Raw genomic sequence first — 12,276 nt, 5'->3', positions numbered from 1 at the left:
TGCATGAGAACCCAGATGGCCAGCACTGATGAAATGAAGCTCTCTCTAATTTAGGAGGCAAGTCATTAATCAGTTAATCACATAGCTTAAAAGTAATGACTCTAGCCCTGGTTCTTGTGAGGCAGTTATTCCACATAGACCATATTTAATATGTTTAATATGCAAAGAATCCTTCCGGTGTTTTCTGTCCTGAAATGTAATCATATATACACTGTATATGACTACCAGTATGTCAATAGAAAATAGTATTTGCTGAATTAATAAAGGTGTTATCAGATTAAACCAATATTCAAAGAAAATAGCTAGATAAGTGAGAAGAATGTGCTTATTTTATGTGCTTATGTATAATATTTGGAGAATAATATCATTTCTGTTCTATTGTAATTGGAGGACAGAGTGCAGCAGAGTTTATATATATATATATATGGGTGTCTCTGATATCTTCTGTCTGTTTTTTGGCTCTTTTTGTATCTTGATTGGCTGGCAGCATTGTGTTACTTTAATGGAGGCCTTTAGTGCAGCTTGGCTTCGGGTAAATGGACGGCTATCATTAGTTAGGAAGCTGGGTTTCATCTGGGTGCCTGGTTGGGGTGTGTTTGAGCTGGAGGTATCAGGGGGGATCTGTTTGTGCCCAGGTGTTTGCCTGGCTTGTGGTGTGGAGATTTTTTTGTTTGTGAGTGCAGGCTTCCAAATGATTGACAGCCTGGTGGAATCATCTCTTCTGTTCATGCTTTCTGGTCTTTTTTCAATCTCTATGGCTTCTCTGATGACTCTGTGGCTAGGGTTTTCCATAGTGGCCAGGGTTTTGGTGCCATTGAAGTTGATGCTATGACCTGTAGCTTCCATGTGTTGGACTAGTGAGGAAGTGTGTTCCAGCTTTTTGACTGCATTTTTGTGTTCATCCAGGCGGGTACTTATTCTTCTATTGGTCTGTCCAATGTATGTGGCCGGGCATGATGCACAGGGGACTTCGTATATGCCTTGGTTTTCCAGGTCAATTTTATCTTTGGGGTTGCTAAGGATGGCTGCTATTTTTCTGTCTGTTTTGAAGGCAGTCCTGATGTGATGTCTGTGTAGTACCTTGCTAATTTTGTCTGTAGTACCACTTATGTAGGGCAGGACAGCTGTTCCATAGGTCTGTTCATCTTCTGGGTCTCTATTATGTTTCAGGTTGTTTTTGTGGATCAAGCTGGTGATTTTGCTTTTGTGGAAGCCGTTGGCTGTCAGTACTTTAGTCAGGGTGCATAGTTCAGCCTTAATGTGTGTCTTGTCTGCCAGGCGTTTGGTTCTGGTAATTAGTGTTTTAGCCACGGAGTTTATCTGTGCTGGGTGGTGGTGGGATTGGGCGTTGAGGTAGCGGTTGGTGTGTGTTTTCTTCTGGTATATGGTGTGTCCTAGTGTGCCATCTGTTTTTTTGTAGATTAGTACATCTAGGAATGGTAGTTGTTTGTTTGTTTCTGTTTCCATGGTGAACTTGATTTTGGGGTGTGTGCTGTTTAGGTGAGTTAGGAAATTGTTTAGGTTTTCTTTTCCATGGGGCCAAATCACGAATGTGTCATCGATGTATCTTAACCATAGTTTGGGTTTGAGGATGGCATTGGCCAGGGCTCTGGATTCGAATTCTTCCATGAACAGGTTAGCAATGACAGGTGACAGTGGTGATCCCATGGGGGCTCCTTCTATTTGTTTGTATCTTTGTCCTTTGTATATGAAATATGTGTTGGTTAAGCAGTGTTCTGTTAGTTCCATGAGGTGTTTGGCTGGTTGGTATTTATTTTTGATGATTTCAAGGGTCTCTTTTATCGGGACTTGAGTGAATAGGGAAACCACGTCAAAACTTACAAGCAGATCTTCTTGCTCCACGTGTAGATCTTTGATCATTTCCAAGAAGTGGTATGAGTTTTGTACATGTGAAGCTGCTGTTTCAGCATGGGGCTGTAGCTGCTTTGCTAGGTATTTGGCTAGGTTTTGTAGTGGTGCTCCTCTGGAGCTGACTATGGGTCTGACCCATATATATATGGGTCATATATATATTATGCTGAATAGAAGAATTTTGTTGTGACTCCTATTTTTGTACCCTAGAAATTCTAGCATCATGCATAGAAGTCTCATAAAGAATATCAGCTGTGGCCATGTACTAAATTGTCATTTATTGCTGTCACAGCTGCTTCCTGTCATTATTGAACAAAGTGGCACAATGCCAAAGATCAGCTCATATTTTTTGTATTTTTTCAGGCCAATGAATCTCAAAAATTTCACTAGAGATAGTGCTTTGCTTCAAAGCAACAGAACATGGATGTGCAGATGTATCCCTCTCCATCACTAGTTTTGATTCTGTAAATCTTCCCTCTGATACGGAACAGGAACAGGATCTCTAAAGATTCTTCCTTAGGAGAAAGCTGGGGAAGGTTTCCCCAGCAAAGAGAGGGTGGGCGGGGGGGAATCAAGTTCAGATGGAGGACTGAAAATCAGTAAATATCACCTGCAATGGGGGAAAAAAGTACATGCTTCCTCTTCTAACTCTGTGCTATTTTAAATAAAACTGAAATAAATTTAAATTTTTAAACAAAATGGGTTAGCTAGAAAAACTCCTATCGGACAACTCCTGACTTGCCAGCAAAAACTAGCATGGCTCTCCTATTATATCTTCCATGTAGGTGAATCTCTTGTGAGCATTTTAACAAGGTTACTTTGCCTAAAATGGAAGGATTTTATATACACGAGTTATTTGCCTCTCTAGGAACCATCAAATGACAAATCTATCAGTGGAATAGTTCTGTATTGGTAGGAAAAATATAGATATATCTATATATCTCCACCATCAAAATCTGTTTTTAGTAATATTTTAGTGGAATATTAGAATATTAGTTTCTTATGCTGAATTTTAGTACTTCTTTAGAGTTTGATTTTTTTTAAAAATAAAATAGAATTATTTACTGACCAAGTGTGATTGGACATACAAGGAATTTGTCTCTGGTGCATAAGCTGTCAGTGTACATACAAGCAACAAGTGATAAATCATGATCATAATCATCGTAAGAAACATTCACCCACTCAACGATAGTCATAAGATACTAAATAAGCAAGCAACATAGATCATACTAGGATACTAAATAAAACAATTAATGTAAATTGTAAGATAAAAGCAACAATGTTATAGTCATAAGAAGATAAGGAAATTCAGGTAGTCCTTGACTTACGACCACAATTGAGCCCCCAAATTCTATTGCTAAGTGAAAGATTTGTTAAGTGAGTTTCCCCCATTTTCCGATCCTTCTTGACATGGTTGTTAAGTGAATCATTGTAGTTGTTAAATTAGTCAAACTGTTGTTATGTGAATCTGGCTTCCCTATTGACTTTGCTTCTCAGAAGGTCGCAAAAGGGGATCACATGACCCTGGGACACTGCAACTGTCATAAATGTGAGTCAATTGCTAAGCATCTGAATTTTGATCATATGTCCATGGGGATGCTACTATGGCCAAAAGTGTGAAAACTGGTCATAAGTCACTTTTTCCAGTGCTGTTGTAACTTTAAATGGTCACTAAGCAAACTGTTTTAAGTTGAGGACTACCTGTAGGAAAGATGAGAATAATAATAATAATAGTAATACAACCCTACTAGGTAGCTTGATAGTGTGTTTAGCAGAGTGATGGCATGGAGTGAAAAAACTGTCCTTGTGTCTTGTTGTTTTGTCATGCAATGCCCTATAGAATCTTCTTGAGGAAAGAAGTTGAAACAGTTTATGAAAGTTGTTGAAAAAGAGATGCCTTTTAAGTGAGGGTCGAGACCCAAAAGGAAGCCAAGATGCTAGCAAAAAGCACAAGACCCATAACACAAAACCCTTGACATATACAAGCAGATAAATCCTACTGAAGAAGCCAACATTATCGAGCATCCAGTCACAATTCTGGAGGAATAAATCACTGCTTTTGGCAAACTGGTACTGTGAATTTCAATTACATAGCCCAGTGCTTAAGATGGGTTTGACAATTAGTTACAATGGCTTGTCAGTTCCTGCTAAGACACAAGCAACAGAGTCATTGTCACAGACTACCTTCATAAGTATCATTTGCCTAGGGCAGTGAGGCAGGACCAAAAGAGCAGCAGGAGATCTGGCAGAACATGTTAAGCTTAGTCTTAAAATTGGTCAACAACTTCTAATTTTACTTTGGAGAATGGGGTGGTTACTATCAGTGCCATGCCTTCAGATACGCCATGTTGTATCTGCTCCCAGGTGAAGTATCTAACCCACATTTTCTGACATAATAAAATCATAGAAGCATAAAGTTGGAAGGAGCCATTTAGTTCTGGAGCCTAACCCCTGTGTGAATAATGGATCACTTTTCCATTGTTAATCAAAATTCAGCCCTTGCCTTTGGGATGAAAGCCTGCATGTCTTCCTTTTCATAAAAATGATTTGTCGGTATGGTATTCAAGGCTATTGTACTTATCACTTTTTCATTTAGCAGCCTTTGATAATGCAAAGATGGCTTGAAATTAGTCCTTGGAGATGGAAACCCTCTCTTGGATGAATGGCCATTCCTTCTAAATCTGTTTCCTATGATATAGGATGTCAAGTCTTGTGGGAAACTGATTGACAGTCTGGGTATTCTTCCCCTCCCCCCTATTTATTTATATGTTTTCTCTTTACATACAATAAGTGCTTTATGAACAGCGTACTGTCTGGGTCAATTTGCTTATACAATACTACTTTTTCAGTTCCTAGTTTCTACCTCTATTATTCAACCATTGATAAAACAAGTCCCAAATTTGAAAACATTCTGTGTCTCCTTTTTCTTTTATCTTAAGTGTTAGTCTATCCATTTTTGCACAGTCTAATTATTTTTTTAATAATATCTTCTTTAGATGTTTCCTCATTTTTCCAGCATTGTGCAAATACAATTCTTGCTGCTGTCAAAACGTATATATTAAATATACATTCCCTTTATCATATTTTTCTGGTATTATGCTTAATAAAAATAGTTCTGGTTTATAATCTAAATGTTGCCTTAACATTTTTTTGTAACCATGTATGCACTTTCATCCATTTTTTATTTTTTTTTGCTTCTGTGTATTCTTGAAGAAAGAATGGGAAATATCTTTGTCTCTTGGAGGTGCTTCCAACTCATTTGGAACTCTTGTTTATTGTAATAATGTGACTAAGTGCAATATGGACAGGCACACCGTATGCAGTATAATGTTTTGAAGGTCATCTGAAGTTTGCTTTTATAGCAGCCAAGGATCACTCCTGTGTGACAACAATACATGAAATAACATAAAAAGCACAATCCCTTTCTGTAGTCATAAAACCCTAAAATTAAGGTGATATTTTCTGCATTAAGCAATGACAGCTCTAAGGAGGAGAGCTGCAGCTCATGAAAGTTTATGTCTTAAATAACATTTGCTAGTTGGAAAAGGTGCTACCTGCCCAGGGCCATTAAGAGCAGAGCTTGTACCTTGTGATATTACTTGTAATAAACAAGAACAAATATGTTGGACTTTTTTATGTTTTTGGACATCAGGAGGTAAGAACCCAAAAAGTAAGTACACACATAAAACACACAGGAATAATCAGCATGATGTTTTTGAAGGTTGTGAATTTTAAAGGTATGCCAATACTTTCAAACTTTCCCCAAAATCAAAAAAGGAAAAGAAAATTTCCTCCAGTAGGGTATCCAGCTTATATATTTCACTCCTCATGCAGAATTAGCATCTATTAATGAAGACAGGGGAAGCATAGATTAACCATTGCATATAGAACAATTTTCTACAGCCTGCTCTTAAATTTGCATTTTTGCTGAAAAGCATAGATGATAAGAAACCAGTGCAAAATAAAATACACATTTCTTTGCTCTTACCTGTCTAATGAGATACAGCACAGATGAAGAATTGATGCAGTAGTGAGAAGGACATCAAGAGAAGTACGAACCAAACAGAACATCCTTCCATAAATCCAGTTATCTTGAACCAGTTCAATCGCTCCAAATGGCATCACCAAAACAGATACTAGCAAGTCAGCAAAGGCGAGCGAGACTATGAAATAATTGGTCTTGATTCTCCTGTAAAATGAGATATACAAGCATTGATCCTTAAGTATTAGGCAACCCTTAGTTCTGAATTTAAAATTGTTTAACCATTTACTGTATTATTTCTCTATTAATCAACTGCAAGTTTTGTTCAATATTTGTTTATTTATAAAAGTTTCACCAAAAGGAATTCTATTTCTCCTGAAGGTGAAAATTATCTAATTTGTTGGTTTACAGATTACCCTAATCATCCATACAGAACTAATTCATATTTTAGTACTTTTTCAATTTTAACAAGCTCATTTCAAGTGCTTTGTCAATTTTTAAAAGAATTTTCATTAGCAATCATGGTCAGAAAACATTATGTAAAAAAACTGTAATTTATCCATCAAAATAATGCATTTTAATTAACAATATTCTAACAGTAAATTGACTTCATACATTTTGAAGCATGTTACTGTACTGTTAAAAATGTTTATGAATATAGAATTTTCTAAAAAGATGGTATAAAACTGTTTTCTGGTCCTGAATGTGGTCATTACTCATGCATGAGAAATTTCCCTTTTAGTATTTGCCAAGCATTATAGACCATATAGAGAGCCAGTTTGGTATAGTGCTTAAAGTGTCAGGCTAGAAACCAGGAGACTGTGAATTCTAGTCCCACCTTGAGCTCAAAGCCAGGAAGATTATCTTAGGCAGGCCACTGTCTCTCAGCCATCAGAACAAGGCAATGGCAAACCACTTCTGAAAAGTCTTGCTAAGAAAAGTGTAGAGACTTATGCAGCTAGCCTCCAAAAACTGGTCATGATTGAATGGAAGAACTAAAAACAATCCATATATTACAGATTCTTTAGAGTCTAGAATTAGTATTGGAACTGAGGTAACTATTTCAATATAAAGCTTGCAGTCTCAGAAGCTTTAGCTAGGATCAAAACATAGATAGATCGATGCCAAGAAGAGAATAACATATAAACAAAGACTCTTGCTTGTAGTTTACTCTGCAACTGTCATAACTATGAATTGAGAACCTGGAAAAAATTACCAACGTTTCTCATAAATTCCCTTGCCACTCAAGTATTTCCGCTTTTGAAATATGTGATAAAGCTTTTCTTCTATATCAGTACACAATGGACTACTCATTTCCTTACTCTAATATTAACTGCTACCTTGAAGGTTTGGAGTGTTTGACTATACTACACACACAAAAAAGAAAAGAAAATCTGACACATTTTTGTTCCTCTGCAACAGCTATGTAATCCTGTTCTTAAAGCACTGTACAGTAATATTTGCTTTGGATGTAACTGTCCAAGAAATCATAGATTATTAAGTTGGTAATCTAATCAACTAAAGATACTCGACATAAATAACATACATGTTTGGAGTTAATTTGCTTGTGTCTCTCTATATGTAAGTCACACTGCTTATTTAACTTATATGCATCATACAAAATGCTGGCTTGTGGGAATCACAAGCCAGAATTAAGATTGCTCGGAGAAATATCAACAACCTCAGATATGCAGACAATATGACTTTAATAGAAGAAGTGAAGAGGAACTGATGAGGGTGAAAGAGAAGAATGCAAAAGTTGGCTTGAAACTCAACATTAAAAAAGCTAAGTTTAAGGTATCCCATCTTATCACTTCCTGACAAATAGAAGGGGAAGAAATGGAAGCCGTGACAAATTTTATTTTGGGGGACTAATATCACTGCAGACAGAGACTGCAACCATTAAATTAAAAGACACTTGCTCCTTGGGAGAAAAGCTATGGCAACATATTAAAAAGCAGAGACATCACCTTGATGACAAAAGTATATATATTTAAAGCTATGGTTTCCCAGTAGTAATGTATGACTGTGAAAGTTAGATCATAAGGAACTGAAAATGCTTTCAAATTGTGCTGGAGAAGACTTTTGAATGCAAGGAGATCAAATCACTCAATCCTAAAGGAAATCAATCCTATTCTTGGGAAGGACAGGAACTGATGCTGAAGCTCAAATATTTTGACCATCAAATCAGGAGAAAGAACTCACTGGAAAAGACACAAGATGTTGGGAAAGATTGAAGGCAAAAGGAGAAGGGGACAGCAGAGGATGAGAGGGTCAGGTAGTGTCATCAATGCAATGAACATGAATTTGGGCAATTTCTGGGAGACAGTGCAGGACAGGGAAGCCTAGCATGCTATGGTCCATGGGGTCACGAAGTCATACAGGAGTCAGGAAAAAAACAACTGTGTGTGTGAAGAATAAAAAGAGATATCCTATTTCAATCCTTACTTGTTTGAAAAAATAATCATTTTACATATTTTCTCTATTGCTGATTGATATTTATTTTATTTCCTATTTTAAAATTTTCTTTCTCTTTCATTAATTTCATTTTGTATTAGCATTTACTACTGTTAAAAAAATCTTCAATAAAAACCATTTTAAAAATAGAATTGTAAATGCTAGATAGTCATTTACAGACCAGCTACATATATTCCAATCTCAAACACACCGCAAATATCAGAAGTGTGATATGACACTAACAGCCAGGCATGAGTGGGATACAGAATGTTTTTTTTATCATACTGTTGACATTCAGTGTTGTTTTTCATCTTTTTATTTCACTTTTTGTGAACCTCTTTGAAGCAAAGAGATTGACGCTAACATATGCAAGGACTCACCTCAGTTGCCTGTCCCTGCATACAGCAACCATCACCAGTAGATTCCCCAGGATAGCCATAAGAATAACTGCTGAAATAAAAGTGAGCAGTGTGATCTTCTCTGCCACGCCAAATCCTTCAGTTGAGCTGTAAAGAAATATACAGATGTAAACCCTCAAGAATATAAATAGGCAGTGCCAAATTGGTTTGGTTATTCTGAGTCTCTGTACATAATTTAGCTTCTTCATCTGTACATAATTTAGCTTCTTCATAATTTAGCTTCACATTAATTTCCAACAACTAATGGTTGTAAATAAACATAATTTACAAGGAAACTGGTTTACTTACAGGGTTAAAAGTAAGAAAAACAAATGTTACATGTAAGGTGATCAATCCCTAACACCACACCTAATTTGTAGTCCAAAACTTCAGGACAAATTTTTAAGATGTTTTTTGTAAATAATTTTTCAACCGATATTCAAAACTGCTCTTCAATTAATTACCTAGAAATTAAATTTATATACCTTGGTTTTATTAAAACAGGTTATTCAGATATGTAATTTTTGACCAAAAATACAGAACTGGCAGTACCTATATGAAGATGTTATCTGGGCTGGAAAATTACTGTAAGATAATTTCCTACGTTGTTTGCACCCAGAATCCTCTCAGTCAATCCCTACATCAATTGGAGCAAGCACACTAACCACAAATAAAATCTCATTTTTTCATCCATTTCTTGGGGTGCCGGGAAAACTAGCAAGAAGCTGATAATAGGAGCACAAGCACGAAGCCAAAAGCACCAGCCTGAAGATGGCGAGTGGGACCTCGTCGAAATGTTGCCAAGATACTCTCAATCTTACATGGGAAAAGACCCAAACACACCAAGACCTTCAATGAACTCACTTCAAAAGGAAGCCATATGCAGAGAGATATTACAGCAAACCTGTTGTGATTACCATGCCTACATAAGAATTTTCCAGGAATAAGCACTAGCCTATGATGAGAATATTGGTCTCAGTCACACTCTGGGCATTCATGTTAATGGTTACATTAGAAAAACTACAAATTTGTGTGTAAGAGAAATGCCATTCCATCCCATACAGGTTGAACTCCTCGTTCTGCTCAACTGATCACATGTACTTCTGTTTTTGTTTTGTTTTTGATTGTTTGTTTTTGGATTAAGCTTCAATATTCTTCACTAAGATTTCCACAGCTTTCTTGAAATGTGACAGAAAAATGAGAGTCCCCATAGTAGTATATTTATATGATGCAGCCGTGTTTTGGTTCTGGGATATGAACATTCTGTTGAAGTCAGGAAAATAAAAAAATCTTTCAAGCAAGAGATTCAACTTGACAGTCTTGGATCCCTTATAACCAATGCAGAATGTAATTCAAACTACACTTGTCTTTTCCATCATAACAACAGTCTTCAATGTTCTTTGCTTGTATAAGCAAAAAGAAAAAATGGCACCTATTATATGAAGGAAGTCACCTTGCAATGCAAGAATGTCCAGAGAGAACCAACCTGAATTCTAGGAAAGTAGGTGCAATTCCTAATTGTATTAATTAGTAAATCTTTAAGTAAGAAGAAATGGAACATATTAAACCATAACTCAGTATGCATTAATGAATTATTATAGACAATGTTGAATCAGATAAAATGTTAATTATGGCCTGCTATAATTCTGAGATGAATAATTATATAGTACTTCAATTAATATCTGAATTCAATCATTATTCTGATCATACTCTTTGGGATGGAATAACCTTCACTTCTCCTTCATAAAATATTGGGTTCTTACAACTGTTCTGTCATTCATTCATAAATTGATAGTGACAAACTTACACAGTAGCAATTTGTTGAACCTTATTTTAATATGCTATATTTGGTTGGAAAATGTAAACATTTTTTCATAGTTAGCGTAAAGGAATTTAAACAGTTCAGTTTGCAATGTGGCACATTTTCCTTTCTAATACAAAATTACATGAGGTGAATTTACACATATTTTTCAGCAGCAACTCAACTCATACCAGCTAACAATTTATGCAAGCCTGCATTGTAATCTATTATTTTCCAGACTGGAACTTACGGTCCACAGTTATATTTTAAATCAATTTCCTAAGAGTTTAAAATGCAAGCAAAATCATACCCTATATAAGCATATGTGAAGCATATGTGAAAATATTATCTTTGAATATGGCAGATACAGATTTAAATGCCCACACAGCTATAAAGGGCACTGAATTTAAAGTATAGTCATATGAATTTAAAGTATAGTATATATTTTTTCTATAATTTAGAATGTTTAAATTGTATACATGTAAGAACATTCCATGTAAGAACATTCCACATAATTTACAAAATAATTATGAAATCATGAAAAGAGATATCATGAAAAGAGATGGTATCATGGAAACTGGTTAGCTTCATTTGGCTGCTTAATTTTCTTACTTGAGCAGTTTGTGATCTGTTCCAGAGTCAGCCCCGGTCATGTCTTTGCTGTGATAATTGAGTTCTTCCCTTTCTCTGTACCAATAAAAAAAATCAAATTGATTTCTATCCACTCCATCTAGTAATGTTCATGTAGATAGATGGAAGTCTGTTGGAAGAATTTATTATCTATTTATTTATTTATTGCATTTTGGGGCAGGAGACTCCTAGATGATTCTGAATGGTTTACATTCAAGGACAGGAAACAATAAAACTGAAAAAAGGATGTATGTCCAGGAAAAAAACACAACTTAGCAAGAAACCAGTAACTATCATGGGCTACTACCCTAATCTTAGGCCTGGGAGCAGAACCAGATCTTCAAAATCTTCTGAAAGAACTGAAGGGGTAGATATTAGGGGAATACTGTTCCAGGGGGCAGGCACTACAAAATCATTGAGTTGACAGAAACTGGTAAGCCATTCTCATTTCTGTTTCTTAAGTCATACAGCTGAACTATGGTTTCTTCCTTTTTAGGATAATTTTTGGCATTCCAATCTCCACCTCCAAGCAATATAACTTGTTTGAATGTTCTGTTAAGTTCAGACTGAATTAGACCATAAAACCCATTAACCTGTTGAACATAATTGGATGAATATCACACTAAAGGGGTTGTCCACAAAATCTAATTGATATTGTTTGAGCATTAAGACTACTCTGTGTCCCAGTATTGGTTTTTTTGTAGACTTCCTGACTATGTAAAAAACACCATTCTTTCTTTGTTCTTTATATCCCAAGTAGTAAACAATATGATCTTTTGACTAAAAAAATCTGATGTGCAAATCCATTTCATTTCAATTTTCTGATGTGTAAAATGTCAATATGTAGTTGATACATTTCATCTTACAGTGTCTTGAACTTTCTTTTGCTCATGCTTCTTACATTCTATGGTCCCACTGTAATTCTATCTTGGCAGCCTCAGGTTTTCTTTTTCTACATGTCAACATCAGCAATTTAGTTTTCCAAAGACTTTTATTCTAGCTTTATTGTAAATATCATTAGTACTCCACATGATCCTCAGCATTTCCTCAGTAACATGATGAGTGCCATCTGATCTCAGGGGTTCATCATTTGTCATATCATCTATCATAGTATAACTTTTTTCCATGTAGCCTTC

The 12,276-nt window shown here is 35.8% G+C and overlaps 1 protein-coding gene across 4 annotated transcripts in view; it reads right to left on the bottom strand.

Annotated features, from left to right (window-relative positions):
* The window catches only part of HTR4 (5-hydroxytryptamine receptor 4), a 257,825-nt gene that overhangs the window by 110,328 nt on the left and 135,221 nt on the right, over window positions 1–12,276 (bottom strand). For 3 of the 4 annotated variants that reach the window (XM_087955474.1, XM_087955475.1, XM_087955476.1), the window contains exons 1-3: window positions 11,123–11,193; window positions 8,692–8,817; window positions 5,861–6,061 (exon numbers count right to left, since the gene is read on the bottom strand). In XM_087955474.1, the coding sequence (XP_087811600.1) occupies window positions 5,861–6,061; window positions 8,692–8,817; window positions 11,123–11,163 (368 nt within the window). In that variant the 5' untranslated portion in view covers window positions 11,164–11,193. Of the gene's footprint in view, window positions 1–5,860; window positions 6,062–8,691; window positions 8,818–11,122; window positions 11,194–12,276 lie in introns of those variants that run through there. The other variant, XM_026685638.2, reaches the window with a different exon arrangement.

The sequence above is a fragment of the Notechis scutatus genome, chromosome 2 (assembly GCF_049901735.1).
Source record: "Notechis scutatus isolate UNSWTSFEM ecotype Mainland chromosome 2, rNotScu1.2, whole genome shotgun sequence".
NCBI lineage: Eukaryota > Metazoa > Chordata > Lepidosauria > Squamata > Elapidae > Notechis > Notechis scutatus.
The sequence above is the reverse complement of the archived record's forward strand: the minus strand, read 5'-3'. Positions and strand labels throughout refer to the sequence as shown.